Source organism: Mesocricetus auratus, unplaced genomic scaffold (genome assembly GCF_017639785.1).
Source record: "Mesocricetus auratus isolate SY011 unplaced genomic scaffold, BCM_Maur_2.0 Super-Scaffold_100047, whole genome shotgun sequence".
Lineage (NCBI taxonomy): Eukaryota > Metazoa > Chordata > Mammalia > Rodentia > Cricetidae > Mesocricetus > Mesocricetus auratus.
The window spans coordinates 6566440-6586796 of NW_024429224.1; the positions used below are offsets into that span (position 1 = coordinate 6566440).

General features: G+C 54.5%; 1 protein-coding gene across 2 annotated transcripts in view; it reads left to right on the forward strand.

Annotated features, from left to right (window-relative positions):
* Lmx1b (LIM homeobox transcription factor 1 beta) overlaps positions 1 to 20357 on the forward strand; it is a 78569-nt gene that overhangs the window by 51140 nt on the left and 7072 nt on the right. For both annotated transcript variants that reach the window (XM_005082063.4, XM_005082064.4), the window contains exon 3: positions 19410 to 19642. In XM_005082063.4, coding sequence (XP_005082120.1) covers positions 19410 to 19642 — 233 coding nt within the window. The remainder of the gene's footprint in view (positions 1 to 19409; positions 19643 to 20357) is intronic.

Below are 20357 nucleotides of genomic sequence, written 5' to 3' on the forward strand. Positions count from 1 at the left end.
ACCTTGTGTCCAGCCCCTTGTCCTCCTCCTATCCCACAGCAGCTGCCTACTGAACCCTGGCCAGTTGCCTCTGAGCAGCCCCTCAGGGAGGCCCCTGGGAGAGTGAGGCCTGCTTTCATTTGGGTGGTAGTGTGTGGCAAGAAGAGGGAGGGGCTGAAGCTGGGTTCTTGGCCAAGGAAGTGCAGGTAGGGACATGGTGTCCATGGGCTTGGACAGTTTTGTTAACATGGTGTCTGGGAGCTTAGAGGTGGGCAGGTAAGGGAGCTGAGAGCTCCCAGATTAGGGGAGGGAGAGACACCAGGAAGTACTATAATGTCCATGGCTTGGGACAGAGACCAGTGGAGGTCTCTGAGGTCTGCAGGGAGGGACCTCTGGGAAGCAACTGACGCGCAGTGAAGGGGACGCTGGGGTCACCCTCCAGGTCTGTGTTGAGCATTTATCACCCATGGTCTCATTGTGACTTTGCCATCTAAGCAGGTTCAAAACTCCCAGAAACAGGGGAAACTGGGGCCCTAGATGAACGCCAGGATCCCAGGCCACAAAACTAACTAGAAGCAGGACAGAAGCAGACCTTCCAGAGCGAAGAGAGGCGATCACCTCATCCTGCTGTCCCCACTTTTATACCCCCCCCCCCCGTGGTGCTCAGCCAGGATGGTGATAAGAATATGATTAGGGAGCAGCCTCCCTTGCCCAGTTCTGAGAAAATGCCCTGCACAGCCCTCCTTTGCAAAACCATTCGTAAATAAGGGGTCCATCAACCTCGTGGGTCATTAAGAAATAGACTTACTGACTACAGTGGGGTTCAGCTCTGGGTATGGCTGTCCCTGGGCATGAAGCAGAGAGGTGGAATGAGGCCAGGAGAAGTGTGACTTGTGACCTGGGCAGGTGTAAGGCATGCCGGGAAGCCAGCCCAGTGAAAGTGCGGGGAATGAGAAGAAACCCAGCCCAGGGAGCAGAGCCGGGCATCAGCCGAGGGCCCCCATGGAATCTGTGGGGGGAGCAGAGGTGAAGAGGCCTGAAGGAGGACCAGCAGTCTCAGAGCAGAGGGAGATGAAGGAAGAGCTGAGGGTAGGGAGCAACAGAAGTCAGGGGTCCTGCCTGGTCACCAGCCAGCCTTGGATACGGGTAGCTCGCCCCCCCAAGGCTCAACAGTAACCAGCCACAGCTGTGTCCAGGTCAGCACTGGAAGATCCAAGAATGGTTCTCTTGAGAACAGTTTCTTTCAAGTCTGTGTGTGTGTGTGTGTGTGTGTGTGTGTGTTTGTGTGTGTGTGAGAGAGAGAATGTGTGTGAGAGTGTGTGTGTGTTCACATAGCACACATGCATGTATCTGCACCTACAGAGGCTCCTACGTAGGCCAGTGTCTACCATGTCCTTGTTTATCTACTGTTCCCATGTGTCTACTACCAGGGTTTTTTGTGTCCCTCTGTATGTATCTGCATGTGTCTGTTAGTGCAAATAGATGGTATTCTAGAGGCTTCATGTACGAGTGACTCTGGGAATGTTGGGTCATGTGGCTCTGGGGCAGGGCCAGGGCTACTGATTTCTACAGCAGGGCAGAAAGGGAGACCATTCTGCTTAAAGTCCATCTGCATCCAGCATCTTGCTTCTCTGTCCCTGACCTGCAGGTGACCCTGAAGTGCCCCAAGCCACGGCAGGACGGAGGCCTCAGTGGCCATGGCTATAGTGGGGAAAAGGTGAGAACTAAGACACCTTCAGAGGAGGCTGAGGACAGGCTGGACAGAGATTGGTAACAGCCTGCGACAAGGCCTGCCTGAATGAAGGGCCAGGCCCCTAGATCTGCCTCGTAGTCTGATCTGGCAGCCTTCCTGACAGGTCCTAACCCATACTAGAACTACCTTAGCATGCCGTGGTGACTCACGTGTAATCCCAGCACTCTGCAGACAGAGGGAGTTCCCATTCGTCCAGGGCTCCATGGTGAGACCCCGCCAACAGATAAATGAGCAACCAACAAAAGTCAGAGCATCTCTAAGCCACACCTGCCCCTGCAGCCAGAACTGCCCCTGCAGCCTCCCATGTGTCCGGGCAGCTGACATACACGTATACATGTGTGTACAGACACTGTGTATGAACGTGTGAACATGCCTGGAGCTGCGCCTGTCACTGGCTGAACACATGTGCAGCTCTTGGTTCAGCGGTCTGTGTCAGGGTGTGTGGGTCCATGTGCACAGCACGTGTGCGCAGGGTGGGGGGGCACACTCAGATTTGCAGACGTGTGTAGATGTGGAGGCGGCTAAACGTCAGCCTTGTACCACACGCAGAACACCTGTAGACAGGTAGTTATGGGCATGGGCATGGGCAGGCAGGTGTGTGCAGGAGGCGGCATACAGACTACATTTACGTACACAGTACTGGCGTTCCCCAGCAGCAGGGTAGGCCTTAGGAACGCCCCCATGGTGTGGGAAGGGTGCAAGCAAGAGAAATCAGCCGTCCAGGGCATCGGCTCACCTCCCTAAGCAAAGTAGGTGCCACACATGTATGGTTGCACACACGCACACACACACACACACACACACGCACGCACGCACGAGTGCATGCACACATTCATGGAACACCTGAGGAAGCAGAGGGGGGACCAGGCCAGCCTCTGGGCATGGTCCCCCTACCATCCTCCTGCAGGAATTTGATCCTACCCCAGCAAACTAGCTCTGCCTGACCGTGCCATAGAGCCATGAGCTGGGGGAGGGGCCACTAGGAAGTTGGTCATAAATTTCTTGAGATGCTTTAATTTCTTAAAAGCCCCATGTAGATGCTTTGCGTTGCGAAAACCCACGAATATCAACTAAATGAGCTACACCAGCAGAAGGCCTGGTGGGGCCTACAGCTCTCCCTGCCCGCCCAGCAGCTGGGCCCAAGCTCAGCTGGGGCCCCTGGCCGGGCCGGCCCAGGGCTGAGGGGCCCATCTTTGTTCTGAGTAGGGCTCAGACTGCTGAGTGCCTGGGTAAATAGTCGCCACAGTAATCGCAGACTGATTCCAACTAATTAAATCCTGCGCCAAGAACCCACTCCAACCAGTATCCCGTGAGGCCACGAAAACACAGACACCCCAGACGGGCTTTGCTGAGGGTCGGGCCTGCTGCTCTAATCCTGTATCTTTTGAAAGATAGGCGCGTCCTGGGATGAGGGGTCAGCAGGCCTGCCCTGTGCCGAGCGGTGGAATTTTTCAATAACCAGCAGCTGGGGCACCAGGCACACAAAGGCTGTGTAATATCCTGTGAGCTTACTGTGGTAGAAGAGCCAGCTCCCTCCAGGCCCAGGGCAGCCACCCCCCACCGCCCAGGCCCACACGGCCAGTGACAGGCCACTGGGCCAGGCCTCCCCTCCCTGCCTTCAGAAGGGCAGGAGAACTAAGGTCGGCCGCCCGGCCACCCCCCTCTCCTGGATGGAGGCTCCCAAGAAGATTCATCCTCCTTATTAAAAACCAGCTTTGATGCTTCCAGGCCCCAGCTGTGGCTGACTGGCCTGCCTGGGGCAGGACTGGTGGGACCAGACCCCTAACGAGGGCAGAGCATGGCTCTCACAGAGGGAGGTCACTCAGTGCAGGGCAGTTCCCAGGAGCCCTGGCAGGGCCAGGTACTGGCTGTTGACCTTGAATGAGAGACTCAGTTGTCCCCTCTGTGAAATGGGACATTCAGTCATTGTGAGGTTCTGGAGAAGATTAGATTGGACAGTGGACCCGTGGCTCTGCCCTCTTCCTCTGTCTCCTCAACCCATAGCAACCTCCCCCACAGGCTGTTGCAAGGAAGGCAGGTTTGTGCCCCAGGGGCTCTCACACTGTGAAGGGCTGTCCATGCTGGGAACCCCCACAGCACATATGAGAGTGATTAGATGCTGCAGAGATCCGGTTTATTTTATTTTATTTTATTTTTTTCCCAAAGAAACAATAGTCACCCCCTCTCTGGAGTCTGGAATGCTTTACGCCCAAGGTCTGGGACCCCTCATTTAAATTGGCTACGAAGGGACAGGCGCTGTGGCCATGGGAGGAGGTTGTTAGGGATGGAAAGCCAGGGGCCCAGGAATTTACAATCCGTTACTTGAGAGGTGTCCTGCCTCCCCCTCACCCCACCCAGGCCTTCACAGGCCCAGCATGTGCTGTAAAGATGTCACACTGGGTCGGGGCACTGAGGAGCCTTCTAGAGCCTGGCCTCGGGGAGAGGATACACTTCTTAGGGCTGCATATGTCCCTGCTGGGGGAGCCTGAGCCCGAGCTCATGAGAGTACTGATAAGTGGGGGCATCCCTCCCTGAGCACTTTGGCTCACAGACCCAAGACACCGTGGTCAGACTGGGCTCTCTCACTGCTGGCCTACGCTACACGGTGCTAGGACTTGGTACATGAGTCATGACGCTTTGTCCTTCCCCCAAGATTGCTCCTACCTTGCTACTGACACTCCTCCTCCTCCTCGTGAGTGTGTGTATGTGTGTGTTGCGCGTGCATGTGTGTGCACGTGCCTGTGTGTGACTATGAATGCCAAAAGAGGGCGTTAGATAGTCCGAAGCTGGAATTCTAGGTGATTGTGAGCCGCCTAACATGGATGTCAGGAACCAAATTCTAGTCCTCTGCAAGGCCAGCAAGTATCCTTAGCCACTGAACCACTCTCCGGTCCTGTCTTGCTGCTTATGTGGGACCTGTGCTGTAGTGTGGGACTTGGCACAGGGGCAGTGCCTCTCTGAGCCTTGGTTTTCTCTCTATAAAGCAGAGAGAAGCCTTCTGCAGTTGGGGGAGGGAGATACCCAGGCTCTGGGTAGGCGTCCATGCTGAGCTGAGCAGGTGTAGAGCCCAGGTTTACCGGAGTCTTCCCCAGGGGGAGAGCATTGAGGGAACTTGCAGAGTGCACAAGGAGCCATCCGCAGAGGGGAGGAGGGCGTGCCGATAGCATGGGCACCTGGTACACCAGACCTGGGGACCGGTGGAGAGGTGGGAGGCAGCTCTTCACTGAGGAGAGTCAGACCCGGGAACCCTGTATGAAGCACACTAGAGACCAGCAGGTGTGAGGGGAGGGGGGACCACCCTGGGCCACTCAAGGGGAGTGAATGGCAGCAGGTGCCATTGAATTGGAACCCCAATAGGGTCAGAGAGCCTCGAGGGAGAGAGAAGGGGGCCTGGCAAGCCCACAGGGTGTCTGAGATGGTCCCCTTCTCACCCCCACCCCCGTTCCCACGTTCCAGGGGTTTAATGCTGCTTCTCTGGTCGCAGTGAGTGACAATGGCTGGGCTGGACCTATCAGCCCTAGCACGCAGTCGCCGAAGACCCTCAGTTCAGAGCAAGGACTGTTAGCATTGTGAACTGTTGAACCTCAGGCACAAACCCAAGGGAGACTGTGTGGAAGTGTGCGTGCGTGCATGCGTGTGTGTGTGTGTGTGTGTGTGTGCGCGCGCGCGCCTGCGCGCGCACGCACGCGTGTGGAGGGGGCAGGAGCTAAGTAAACAGCGCTGCCCTGTCCCCACCGAGGCTGTGGCCAGGTACACAGGCCTGTTTGGACAGCTGCCGTGTCTGTCTGTCTGTGTGGGAGATGTTAGCTGATAGATGGGGGTGGGCTGGCTGTTAACCCCTAGCTGCCTGCAAGGGCTCCTCGTTTCCTGCCTCTGTCTAGGGGACAAGGCAGCCGGTGGGTGGCCCTGACTGCCCCCACCCCAGCTCCTCTCAAGCAACCCCCTCCCAGCCGTGAGTCACAGACAGCGTGAGGGGGCTCCAGGGTGCTGACAGCCTGTCCCAGTCCACTCCCAAGCCCGGGACAGACAAAAAATAGTGAACAGGGCCAAGTGCTCCTCTTTCTATGCAAATTCCCCTCTAGCCTCACACACCCGGGGGTAGTTCTCTATGACAGACACAGCCACTGCCAGGCTCCCTCAGCTCAACCTGGAGTAGAAGAGAGAGAGAGAGTGCGAGCCAGAGCCCCTGAGACATTGAGCCAGACAGGGCCGGAGCTTGGAACACTGTGCGGGACTAGGCTCACCCACCCCCTCCTTTGGGATGTCTGGGAGGATCCTGCCCTGAGATGACAGGAATGCAGTATTAGAGAGCTTGCTTCCACCACCCTGGGTCCCGTCTCAGGGTTGTCAGGGGCGGGGCACCCTCCGTCCAGCCCCAGGTCCAGTGCTTTCCCCACCCTCCGTCATTCTCTTCCAAGCCGACATCTCTCAGCCCCAGCCAGAAGCTGCTCAGCTGCCTGCTGGACCCCAACAGCAATTCTTGGAGGGCTCCAGCTAGGAGCCAAAGTGATCTTTTGAAAATGCAAATCACTCAAGCCACTCCCCATTTAAACCCCTTCAATGGCTTCCTACGGTTCTTGAGAGTAAGACAAAATCCTTTAAATGGCCCGCAAGGCCTCTGCGGGGTGTGGGTTAAGTAAATCCGAGTGGGAGCCTACAGTGAAGGACCTGGCAGCTGCAAGTCAGGTGCCCTAGGGAAGAGTGGTTGTGTGTGTGTGTGTGTGTGTGTGTGTGAGAGAGAGAGAGAGAGACAGAGAGAGAGACAGAGACAGAGACAGAGAGACCAAAGGCTAAGCTTGGGGTGGGGTGGGGGCGGCGTGCATGGGTTCACACACCTATTTCATTCTCAGGAAGGAGACTCCAGCCAAGACACAGGTGGCCTCTGGAAAGGGTACCTGAAGACAGGGATACCGTGGAGGCAGCAGCCCTTTGGACGTTTCAGTAGTAAATCATGGGAGGCATTACCCATTCACACATAAGTGCAATTGTTTGTGAAGTCTGCGAGACCCGCCCCTTGGCTGCTCCGGCTCTGCCGGGCTCCTCTGGTTCCATTTGTCCCCTCCCCTTCAGCTTTTCTTTCTAGGTCATGCTGGTGATGCCTCTGGATCTTTGTACACACTGCAGCCTTCCCCAGAATCTCCCCTCCGAACTTCAGGGGGAGGGGCGGCGTCCTCCGCTGCCTTTCCCTGGAGGGGCTGGACCTGGGTTTGCCTGTCCCACCTCTTGGTCCCGCCTATATAGCTGAGTCCACTCCTGCCTTTTTACTCTGCTGTTCTCAGGTGTGCGGGAGCCCCAACCTCGGCCCGCACACACTACAGAGTGAGGGAGAGCAGAGGAGGCCTGGGAATTCCATCCCACAGGCATTGGAGGGTGAGAAAAATTCGCCAGACTCTGTAAGAGGGAAGGTGTTCTTAGCAGAGGGCGCTGCAAGGCGCCAAGGCTGGGCACTGGGTCTCCATAGCAACCTGTCTGCCAAACTCTTGTCTCCCACGCCCGAACTGTGTGCCTTGAGCAAGTTATCTCCCAGCTCCGTGCCTCAGTTTGCCCCTCATCAAAATGGGGGTGTTGGCAAGGACCTCTCTGAGTTGCTAGGGGAGGGATCCCCGGTCCCCAGTAAACAGCGTGCGCACACACAACCGGTGCTAAACGCTGGGGGGACTGCTGCGGGCGCAGGGAAAGGGTTAAAGCTAGGCGCTTTTTAATTGTCAAATGACTGCGGGCGATTAGCGCTGGCAGCTTCCTCAATAATCGCTCTTCTCTGTACCTGCTGGGAGCTTAATTAAAAAACAAAGAGGCTCAATTTAAAGGCCATTACTATGCTAATGCAGCCGGGCGGGCGGTGATTAAGCGGCTCACGCGGGCAGCGGGCGGCTGGGGCGGGGCGAGGGGCGATCAGTTACCCACTAAACGGGCCAGCAGTAGGGGGGGGTCCCCAGGAGTGGCCTTGCTTGAGTGGCCTTGTATACCCTGCCCCGCAGGGGCATCAGGCTTAACCTGCCACGGCCACCCCCAGCCTGCAGGAGAAAGCCCACCGGCTTTGGAGAGGTCCAACCCTCGCTTGTAGAGTCACTTTCAGCCCGTCTCTTCCTTCATCCACCCCTCAGAATCCCGTGGCTCATCTTAGGGACTTGTTCTACTCACCAGCTATAACTATGTTCCCCCCAAAAGTCATCCCAAGGGCAACTCTCAGGTTCCCATACCTCTGGCACCTCTCTCTTTCCGGTTCTCCCCAACCACCACCCCAACCCCAGGAAAAGTATGGTTCCGCTCTGTCAGGCAGGATAGGGCAGAATCAAGCTCTGCATTGAGGAAGGGATCTGATACTTCCAGAGATTATCCCGGGATCTTTTTGTTTGTTGTTTTGTTGTTATTGTTTTGTTTGGGTGCGGTTTTTTGTTTGTTTGGTTGGTTGGTTGGTTGGTTTGAGATTTTTTAAGACAAGGTTTCTCTGTGTAGCCCAGGCTGGCCTAAAACTCAGGGATCCACCTGCCTCTGTCTCCTAAAAGCACACACACACACACACACACACACACACACACACACACACACACACACACACACGGGCTAGGCAGCATAGCATTTGGTAGGACCTTATATACATGCTTCACAATGTGGTTCAAACCAGAGCAGGATCAGAGAAATGTGTGCACACAAAAATGCATGGAGGAGGAGAGGCTTGAGCCAGATCTCATGGCAGCTGGAGTGTCTGGGCTAAGAAAGCCTGTGCTATCCACTTATAGCTATATCAAGGGGAGTATGGGGCAGAGGGTAACTGGGAAGTGACCTGTCCGGCCTGCAGAGAAATGAAAACTCAACCAGGTCTTCAGGTTTTTGGAGAAACTCAGCCGTGTTCAATAAGAGGCCAGACTCTGAGAAACAAGTCACAGGGATCAAGAGAAGAAGGTGCTGTCAGAATTCCTGAAGGACAAGAAGGAGCACATAGGTTCTGGGGACACCTGCAGTCCATATAGGACACCTTGAAGTCTGTCTTGACCCCATGTTTTGGTCCCTGGGTAGACATGCTTTCATTGGCTGCCCCGTGTAAGATTTGTGAAAACAAACTTCACTGATTGAGTTGGCAGGATTTAAAAACACCCTCCTGATCCTAGGGGAGATTTACCTCGGTAAATAAAGAAATCAGCTCAGCATGAAGTGCAACCCTGGAGGGAGGCTGAGCAGGTGTGATGGTGGCCCCGGGCCACCAGCAAGGCCCGGGGTGGGCTCAAACCCCACAGCAGAGCCAGCACTTAAAAAAATCTGTGAAACATCATTTATCTCAATAAAAACAATTTTAGTAAATAAAAAATGAAAGGGGAAAAAGTTGTAAATTATTTAACTATACTAGAAAGAAAATTGATCAAAAAATTAAATTGCCTTAGTGGAGTTTCTTCTAGAACACATTAGCTCAAAGGAAGTTTATCAGTGTTGACAGAACCCTAATTAAACCCTGCTACAGTTTGCATACAAAGATGACAAAATCTTTGGGGTTAGGATGGTGGACCACCATACCAGTTTGGTTAGTGCTCTGCCCACAATTGTGTCCCAGTCCCCCTGCAGAGACCAGGTCCCCTGAATGCTGCTGTTCCTTCTACCAGGATGGCCCTGTGGCTGTGGCCTCATCCCCACTCAGTCCCTGTCACCTGGCACAGCAGTTGGCCAAGGTGTGTGTTTGGTAAACGCTAACATTTCACACTGCAGTGAGAGGTTGGGATGGAGTGGCAGGCAGTGTGTGGGTAAGTGGATGGCCGAGGCTATGGGTAGGCGTGCAGGGAAATGGATGACTGGATAAAGGTGTGTATAGATGGAAGAATGATGTGGATTTAAGAAAATGGGTTAGGTAGGTAGAGGGATGGTAATAGAGGAATACACGGGTGGGTGGCTAGATGGATGAATGGTGCATGGATGGATAGAGGATGGGTGGATGAACACATGGATGGGTAGACAGGTGGATGGATGAATGATAGATATGGGCACGTGAGTGGATGACTGTCTGGCTAGACTGCTGGACTAGATGGATTCTGGATAAAGGGATGGGTGTAATTGGGGAGATGGATAAGTGAATGGGAGAGTGGATGATACCTAGCTGATTATGTGATTGTGAATGGGTGCATGATGCATCGCTGTACAGGACAAAAAAATGCTTTATTTTCAGGTCTTGAGCATGCAGACAGGAACACGCCCACCACTGTGACCTATGAAGGTCAGAGGGCAATTTCGTGTAGTTGGTTCTCTCCTTTCACCTTTTTGTGAGTTCCAGGGATTAAACTCAAGTCCTCAGTCCTGTGCAATAAGCCATCTGGTCTTTCCTCCTTTGAAATTATTATTATTATTATTATTATTATTATTATTATTATTATCATTATTTTGCAATAGGAACTCTCTATGTGGTACTGGTTAGCCTGGAACCCACTATGTAGACATTGACTTTGAACTTGGGGCAATCTTCAATTACAAATGAGAGTCACTACCCCCAGCTCTGCCTTCTACCTGGCTGAGTATATACCTGCTCAGGCTTCGCCATAGTCCCACAGCCCTTCCGGGGCACATGGCTCTGAATCCAGTACTTTCTGGCCATGGAGGATCCCAAGACAAAGCTGGTGGCTCCACATCTCATGGTACGGGCTTTCTCGTCTTCCACTTGGACTGCTGACCACACAGAGTTTCATGTCCTCGGCACCTCCAGCCTAGGACATGGACCTGGCCACTCTGAACTGACAGTACGAGGCAAAGTTATCCCCAAGTGGGCAAGAGGGAAGCCACAGAGGGCTTCTAAAACAGGAATCCCTGCAAAGGGGCCAGGAGAGCTGCAGCCTGATGTCTCCTCTAACACCATTTTCCTCTGTAGTAATGAGACTGGGCATGCCTGGAGTCAGATGAACAGCCTGTGTGTAAAGGATGCTTGGATCTGGTCTGTAGGAAACACTTCAATAAATCTTAGACTCTGAAATTTAGAGTGGAATAGTTAGCAGTACTGAGAGCTCTTGGGTCCTGCAACAGGAGGGCGGGGGAGGGGGGCCCTGGATTGGCTCCCAAGGCAGGGATGGGCAGCAGGAGGAAAGGAAGGAGCCGTCCAGGGCTTGGCTCGCAGTAGGAGCAAAAATGTGACCAGTGAGAGTAACCCTCTCTGTGTGGTTTGGGATAACATCAAGCCATTGATTTACCTGCCTCTGCTTCCCAAGTGATGGGGCTGCAGTGATGTGTCACCACGCCCGCTTGATAAGGTGCTGGGGATCAAGCCCAAGCCTTCTTGTATGTCAGGTAAACCCTCTACCACCCAAGCTATACTATTTCTGCGGGCCCAGACTAGAACCCACACTCTTCAAGCACAAACAGAGCCCTCAGCCTGGTGTCCTCACACACTTGGCTGCCTTAGCTGGCTTTCTTGTAGCCCTTCTGCCTGTACCAACATTCTGTGCTGGACCACAGGGCTTCATGGGGAGGTGCTCAGATGGGGAGAGGGAGGACTCATCATCCACTTGGCCTCTGTCCTGAGCTTTGTCTCTCCCTGGTGGCAAGAGGACTCCTGTCTGGTTTCAGAGCAGTGTCCCACCCTACTCCATGATGAGTTCCACTGACGATGGAACATGGTAAAAGCTCATTCTGTAGGACTGCATGGGTGTGAGCATGTGTGTCTGTGCTCCTGTCCATGCCTGTGTGTGTGTGTGTGTGTGTGTGTGTGTGTGTGTGTTCCCGTCTAAGCTTCTCCAGAACGTCACATGTCAGGTGCTGCCCCTGGGCATACCCTGTCCAGAGTTGAGGCCTCCATTCTCCCCTCCATCACTGGCCTCGGTTTTTCCTTTCTAATGCTCCACCCCCACTTGTTGAGAGGGTGAAACCCACCCTTCCTCTGGCATCCTCTCCTTCAGAAGGCTCCTGGGTGTGAGGCTACTTCTGGATGCTGACCTCACCTTGCCAAGGTCACTGGGCTGATATCCCTAAGCCCACATCTGCTCCGCATCCGGCATAGCTACACAGCTGCCAGTCAAGATGCCAGCCCAGAGGGCCAGACAGATGGCTTAGTGGGTTAAGGTGCTTGCCACCAAGACTGATGATGATCTGAGTTCAATTCCCAGAACCCACATGGTAGAAGAAGAGAACTCAGGCAGTTGCCCCCCAACACACACTAAATAAGCAAACAAACAAATAATAAATGTTTTAAAGGACTTTTTAAGCGATAGTCCATTAGCTCAGAGCCTTCCCAGGCCACATGACCAGCCCTTCCCCAGCTCTGCCCACACCTGGGTCAGTGCCCTTCATTTACCTGCTCCTGCCACAGCTCCCTGTGTCACTTCCTGGCATCCCATGTGCACTCTGACCTCAAGTCTTTACACTGCTGTCCCCACAGCCGAAACCCCTTCCGCAGATGTCCCAGCTGCCTCTGACTGCCCTCTCCGAAGCCACAGCCCCCTGGACACCTCCTTGCTCCCGGGTCACTTTGCTGTCTGCATTGGTACACTGTGCGTGTGCTGGTCTGTTTGTTCAGATAGACACACGCTATTCTAACTTATGGATTGTCCCCTGCGCTGTGAGAATGGGACTCGAGGCCTGGGGTGGACGATTTCTTCCGCTCCCGGCTCGACCCTCGTTTAGTGCCTGGCACGGAGAAGGTGCCAGTGTCTGTGAGATCCCTGAATGTGTGCCTGATGCTGTGGGGACAGTACCTAAGGCTCCAAGCTGGGCTGGTCCCCGCCTGCCTATGGCTTGTGACCTCCAGCCCTGGCTGGGGCCTCCCCCACTGTGTCTGAGAGGTGGATCAAAGGGGAAGAGAGGCCTGGGGCAACCCTCATGTAGGCTGGGCAGGCGGCAGGTCAGCAAGGCCCTGCCAAGCCCTGGCCGGCCAGGGGGTACCACACCGGCAGCCAGTGAGCATGGCCAGCCACGCAGCACATTCCAGCTGCCTGATTGACACGCACTCCGGGCCTGCCTGCGGCTCCTGCCGCATCAAAGCAGATGTTTGCAGCTGGTTTGAGTTGGATCCCATCAACAGGCCCCTTTTTGTCTCCAAATAAAAAACAGCTAAGCCCGGAATGATAAGGATGCACAGACACGTGGGGGAGATGTCAATAAGTCCCAGCGATGGGCTGGCTCCTGCAGTCCCTCCCCTACTGCACAGGCCCCTTGTACCTACATCATAGGGTACCACAGCCCCGTACCACAGGGAACCCTTGCTGTCTGGAGCCCCAGCAGTGGAACCTGAGGTCCTGCAACCACACCTGTCACACTTGGGTGTGACCTGGAGAAGGCTACCACACCTGCCTGCTTGGTGGGCACCCAGCCTCCGCGATGTCTAACAGAGAGCCAGGCTGTCAGGACAGAGGTGGCCTGTCCCCAAATCAGGAAGGTAGCAGAGCAGAGGGGGATTCAAAACCTCTTCTGCCACCCTCCAGAACCAATTCCTATGCCCATGTCATGTCCCCTCCCTGGAAGAGCCCCCCACTGTCCCCCACATTTGGCCATCCCACCTTCCTGTGGCGAGCACAGCCTGGCAGATCACCTGCCTCACTGTGGCCATCTCTGTGGGACCAGGCAGTCTGGCTCTGTGCCCAGGCGTCCTCAGAGCCAGCTCCCAGAGTGTGGCAAGGAAGGTACCACCGTGGGCACAAACAGCCACCAAGCCAGTAGCGCCCATTCACGTGGTCTCAGTTGGGGAGAGGAACCAAGCAGTAGTGTCCAGGAGCTCCCGGGGTTAGCTAGGAAGCATCTGCCTCAGCCATCGTGATCGGGTGACAGTCTCACAGAAGCCTTCCTTGACAAAGAAAGACAGACAATAGACTCTTCGGTTGTGCGTTCTAGAGAGAACAAATCTGTGTCTTGTTACCTGGTGGTATTCTTAGAGCCCCTCAAAGAATCATAATTCTTTCCCTCACCCAACCTGGCTACCACTCCATTTTTCGTAAGGTCGTTCATCCGTTCAACAAACGATAATAATCTCAGTGTCAGACCTGGGGATGAGTTAGATCCAGCGTCAGTTCCTGGCGCAGTAGGGACATTGGGGACAGAGGATGACTGAGGCTATGCACCAGGGAAGCCTCCACAGAGAAGGGCACCTCTGAAACAGGCCTTGAAGGATGAACATTCCAGAAGCGAAGGGAAGGGTGAGAGAAGGCAGACTTGGAAGCAGATGGGAACCGCTGTGTTCGGGGGTGGAGGGCAGTGGAAAGCATGGTGACTGGTGGCAGGCCAGGATGGGGCGTGGATGGCCATGATTAGATCTTGGGGATCTTGAGATTATTCTGTGCTCTCAGTGTTGTGAAGCAGCCTGAAGTCTGATTTGATTTGACAAAGGAGTGTGTCGGCTTTCTATCACTGTCACAAACCCCTGAGGCAACCGTTTTCTAAGAAAGAAAGATCTAGCTTGGCTCATGATTTTAGAGGCTTTGGTCCATGGTCACTTGGCCTAGTGGCTTTGGACCTACAGCAGGGTGGAGCATCATGGTGGTTTCCAGGACCTCAGTTTCAAGGCCAGACCCTAGGGAACCTAATCTTTCCCCAGTCCCTACCTTCCAAAAAAAAACACTGCCTGCTAATAGTGCCACGGGCTAATCTCATATGAGTCTTTGTGAGACATTTTCAAACTGCAGCAAGGAAGTAAGACTGAGTGTCCTCAACCTCACTTCCTTATCAGTTGTGAAGTGGCCGTGCCCGCTGGGGTGGTTACAAGGCCCGAGAGGCTAAGACTCACCACTGCTGCCAAGTGAGGGCTTGTCTAGAGGGCTGAAGGTCCCGCTGAGAGCCACAAGCGTACGTGTGGAACAGAAGTTATCCCCAGAACCTGACGAAGGGTCCCACAGACTGTAAAGTGTACCAGTGGGGCACGCCCTACAGTAAGGGGGAGGAGGAAGAGAGCGTCCACTCAACAAGGATGATAAGCTAGTGCTGGGAATCTTTTTTTAATTTATTTTTTTATTTTATGTGCATTGGTGTTTTGCCATGAGTGTCAGGTCCCCTGGAACTGGAGTTACAGACAGTTGTGAGCTGCCATGTGGTTGCTGGGAATTGAACCCTGGTCCTCTGGAAGAGCAGCCAGTGCTCTTAACCACTGAACTATAGCCCTAAGCTATCTCTCCAGCCCTAGCTCTGGGAATCTTGAAGACGCAATATCAACGATCACAGTCCCCATTTATCCGTCCAGTCCCAGGAGCCCCCACACCCCATGTCAGCAGAATCTATCTCTGTCCCCATTAAGCACATGAAGACACTGAGGCACGAGAGAATGTACTCAAATAAGGTTCCAGGGCTTGAAAGCGACAGAGCCAGGGTTCTGAGCTCGGCATGTGCCACCTGGACTCTGGGATCTGGCTGAAGACCTCTGGGCTGGGGACAACTCAGAAAGGCCAGTATTGTACGCAGCTAAAGAGCTGTGCTCCATGATCCCACAGGGGTCATTGGCTGAGAAGTTCGTCTGTCAGGTTTGTGACCCACATTCAAATCCTAGCGTGTTTTCAGACTTTTTAAAATTAGCCTCTGACGAGTTTAATAAATTGGGCTTTAGACAACCCAACCCAACTGCTGATGGAGACGGATTCTCACAGAGAATGTTGTACACAGTGATCACTGAGAACGGGTTCTCACAGAGAATGTACACAGTGATCACTGAGAACCCAACTGCTGATGGAGACGGGTTCTCACAGAGAATGTTGTACACAGTGATCACTGAGAACGTGTGCATGCAGAGTGATGTTCAATTTGGTTTTTATTTATTTTGTTATTATTTTTAGAACGGATCTCATGTTTCCCAGGCTGGCCTCAAAGTCACTGTATAGTCAAGGATGACTTTAAGCTAAGTGACCCGCCTCCTGAGTGCTGGGACTCCATGTGACTTTAAGCTAAGTGACCCGCCTCCTGAGTGCTGGGACTACACGTGCGTGTCATGTCTGGTTTTATGCAGCACTGGGGATCAAACCCAGCTTCCTGCATGCTCAGCAAGCATGGTGAGCTACATTCCCAGCCCTGGGTTTGGCTTGTAAAGAACCCAGGCCCTTCCTGGAGAGGAAGAATCATGGGGTGTGAAATAGATTGGGCCTCCAGGAAGCTCGTAGCCTTGGGGCAGATGCACAGGCTCAGTAACCAGATACAAGGCTGTCTGGGCTCACAGGGTCAGAACAGTGCATGTGTGACCTTGGACAAGCCTCTGCCCCTGTCCTCCAGGTCTGTGAGGACTAGGCAGATGGTCCAGGTGGATGGCCACCAAGCCTGCTTGGTGCTCAGAGCTGTCCTTGTCCTGTCTTTGAGTCAGGAGAGCAGGACCCATTGAGGCAGTCTGGGAGGGGAACTGGCCAGAGCAAGGCATGCTGGGGCTTAGGCACACACAGCAAGGAACCTGCTCCCAGAAATCAGGGGGCCCCCTGAACCAGCATGGTGCAGCATGAGGCAGGATCCCATGTAACCCAGGCTGGCCCTGAACTCTGTGTAACCAGAGATGACCTTGAACTTTTACATTTCTTCTTTTTGGGGGGAGGCGGTTTCGAGACAGTATTTCTCCGTATTGTTTTGGAAGCTGTCCTGGAACTCACTCTGTAGACCAGCTGGCCTTGAACTCACAGAGATCCACCTGCCTCTGCCTCCTGTGTGCTGGGATTAAAGGCGTGCGCCACCAACGCCGGGCTTTACATTTCTTCTTATTGCTGTGTGTATAATGGGAGGACATACAGAGCTTGCACACGGAGGTCTGTTCTCTCCTTCCTTCCACGGTCTCTGTGTGTGTGAGGAACTGAACTCAGCAAGTCCTACCCAATGAGCCATCTCACTGGCCTGCCTCCACCTCCCCAGTGCTGGGATCCCAAGTGTTTACCTCGATGCCTGGTTTACCGTGGTGCTGGAGATAGAATCCAGGGCTTCCTGCATGCTAGGCAAGCACTCTATCAGCTGAGCTACTCCCTCAGCCCAAGAGTTCCTATGTGATAGATGGGGAACTGGACTCTCAGGTTAAATGTCTTGCCCAAAATCACATAGCAAGGTAGCTATGGAGCTAGGGTGAGGAGTGTTTGTCTAGGACATGCAAAGCTCTGGGTTTGCACCTTGAAGTTGTAGAGCCAAGGTGTGCCCTGTCTGCTTGCAGATCTAAACTGATAGCTCCTGCCTGCTATGCTGAGTAGCAGGCTTCAGCTGAGTCCATTACCCACAAACCAAGCTGAGAGAGACTAGGAGAGCGGAATTGCCTGCAAAGCTTCCAAGCTTCCGTGATGGCAGTGTCCTGCCTGTGGCTGGCCGGCTTCTCCTTGGCTCTCAGTGGCTTCTGGTTCCAGCCATGTGCCCATGGCGAAGGGACTGAGAGAGAGACGGGGATTTGGAGAGATGAGGGAACCCCTATATACACACATGCATTCAAGAGTAGCTCTCACTCTATCCCTGCATGGTAGACAAAGCCGGCCCCATAATTGGGAGTGAGTATTTCATATGTGCCCCCCGATGTTTTATTGGGTGGAGAGATGCTTGGAGACCGAACGGATGGCACATTCCGTTTATAAAGTGCACGCCGTTTGTTTTATTTCCCAGGCTCTTGCAATCTAGATAACAGATGATGCCCCGAGTGGTTGTGCTGCCTGGAAATGGCTGCTGGAGCCTTTGGAGGGGCATTAATAATAGATTGTGTTGATAAGCTTGGAGAAAGTCGCAATGCACCCCCTGCTGCCAAGGCATTAGTGTGGCTGTTGAATGTAGGAATGCCAGCTTGGTGGCACAGTCTCTGAATGCAGGTCACCCCCCAGCACAGCACACACCCCGCTTGCTACTTCTCTGCAGCCTAGGAAGCTCTGTGTCTTAGAGCCCTACAGGATGTGCTGACTCTGGCCTGGGACCTGGACCTGGCCAATACCTATCTGTTCAGACCCCTGCAGCCCTCACTGAGCGCCTTAGTCAGGTGCAGAGCAGCAGGCATAGCCAGACAAGCTCTTAAGAGCCTCTGCCTACCTATGGCTGCCGGTGGCACAGGTTGGACCCTCAACAAAAGTACTCTGCCTGTGCCTTCTTTGCAAAGTTACAGGCCGAGCTGGGGCTAGAGGGTTCCCGCTTGTCCCCAGCGGCTATTCTGACCTTCAGTTCCATGCCCAGACTTGGCAAAGACACACCACAAATGCACACAGAGTTCCCCTGAGAATGGAAGGAGCTATACTCTTCGGTGAGCTATCCCCACTAGAGCTGGGACCTCTCGGAGACCTCCTACATTACGACTTTTTGCTGACTCACATGCTCAATGTCATCAGATCCTCAGGATGGTTTTCTGGCACCCCTGTTTTACAGCAGAGCCACCTGAGGCAGTAAGGAAGTTCAGAGGCAGGCTAGAGGAAGCCATGTGCCCTAGACTACGGCATCATCAGAGAAGGCTTCCCAGAGCAGGTGGCATTGGAGTTGGGTGTTGCAGGTTGAATAGGAGTCTGCCAGACAGAATAGAGGTGGGCATGGGGGTTGCTCCCAGGCTGAGTGCTCTGGCCAGTGCCAGGGCAGCAACCAGAACCGGAGGAATCCCTGTCCACCGTACCACAGCATTTTGTCGTGGGCGGTGCTGATGGCAGCCCCGGGGAAGGGAGGCAGGGCTGGAGCCTGGCGTTCACGGCTGTCCCTGCTCCAGAACCGATTAGCAGAGAATTGCAGCTGTAATCTGTGCCCGTGATGGCGGGCCATAAAGAGGGATGGGACTCGAGCGGTGCTCCCAAGGTGGCGCCCGCAGACGTGGCCCAGGGATGCGGGAAATGAAAAATGGTTTTAATTCCCTCCCAGCAGCAATAATTTGATTCTTCATAAATTTTTCCATCAAAGTGTTGTTGAGGCTGAGTTCCCACAGAGCAGGCATGTGACAGGGTGTGGGGGTGTGGGGAGGAGCGGTCAGCAGAACAGCAGGGCCATCCAGCACAAGCCGGCCAAGGGCATGGAAGCCCTGTCGGGGCTACATCCTTGGATGGGAGATAGCACCATCCATGATGAGCTCCTGGATCAGCCCACCCTGGGAGTTGTTCATGCTCTGAGCAAGAGGAACTCTGGTCTGCACTTCCTTTTCCTCGTCCCGAAAATGGGGCCAGGTCTCTCTGGTCTCAAGGGCCATTGCAAGATCAGGTGACAGGTGACGTGCATGTGTAATGTGCTGAGTGCATCTGCTAGCCATGCCCGTGAGGAAATGAAGGGACGGGAAGGTGGCACCAATCCGAGGGCAGGGACAGAGCATGTCCAGCGGCTGCTGTGAGGGTACACTGGAGACCCCGTGGCTGTTCTGAGGGATTACACCCAGGAAGCAGGGCGGGTGAGACGGGATGTTCTTCTGAGGGCGCTAGGGAGCTGTGGAAGTGCGGGTCAGGAAAGAGCAAGATCAATAAGTATACGAAGAGCCTTCTGTGTCCCGTGTTGGGGCACAGGTGAGGGGAGGTTGAAGGATTTGAGATCTGGGAGCCCAGGCTGGGAAGAAGGGCCCAGGCTGGAGGACAGGGCAAAATTGGGATTATTTGGCTTTGGGGGTGAAGGAGGCTAGTGGTCAGGGAGTGAGACTGACCCTGAACACTGCCCCCTAGTGGCTTCCGTGCCTGAGCAGGAAGCCCCTGAAGCAGAGCTGACTGGGTTCCCCGTGGGACATGCGGAAGAGGAGGGTGTGTCCCCGCCCTCCCCGCACTGCTGCCTGCTAGGGTGGCAGAGCGAGATGTCCTGGGCAAGACCCTCTCAGCCCAGCCTGTGCCTCCTCCGCTCCCCGCAGGCTCTTCGCGGCGAAATGCAGCGGCTGCATGGAGAAGATCGCGCCTACGGAGTTCGTGATGCGGGCGCTCGAGTGCGTGTACCACCTGGGCTGCTTCTGCTGCTGTGTGTGTGAGAGGCAGCTGCGCAAGGGTGATGAGTTCGTGCTCAAGGAGGGCCAGCTGCTGTGCAAGGGCGACTACGAGAAGGAGAAGGATCTTCTCAGCTCCGTGAGCCCTGACGAGTCTGACTCCGGTGAGCCTGGGCTGGGGCAGCTGCGGGACATGGTTCAGCGCCATTCCGGAGGCGTCTTCTGAGCTCCACAGGCCCGCACCCCCACACGTGTCCAGCCAGCACTGATGCGTCCCGTCCATCCCTGCACGCCGCCCTAGTACTTATCTGGGTGCCAACCACAGGGAAAACACACCTGTATGCCTACATGACCACACATGTGCCCAGTACTGTAGAGACACTACTCCATGTGCCCCTATGTGGGGACATGTGCTCACACGCCCAAGCATGCAAAGCTCCCCCTAGGCGCATACACATGTCTGTGCTTCATATCTCTGCAGCTAACCAGCACACACTCATAGGCTGTGCATGCATGTATGCAGGTTTGTATACGCTCACATGCACTGTGCATACATGCGCTTGCTCTCAGACAAGGCCTAAAGTTCAGCTGGCACCCTGTCACTCCTGAAACTTGAGCAGGGAACATGCTGAGATGGCCGTCCTATCCTTTGAGGTATCCTAGAACCACAGAGATAGCTTCTGCCCACGTGGGGAGTGTCTGCCATTTCCAGGGCCCCGCTGTCTAGGCTGTAGTACGGCAGAGTCCTCATGTATCTGCTGCTGGCCATCCCTGGGTTAGACCATTGCTGTGGCCACCTGGACTCCCACGGAAGGGAAGGGCACTGGCCTACCTTGCAGGTATGGTAGAAGGAATCACCTCCATGAGGTTCACCTCCAG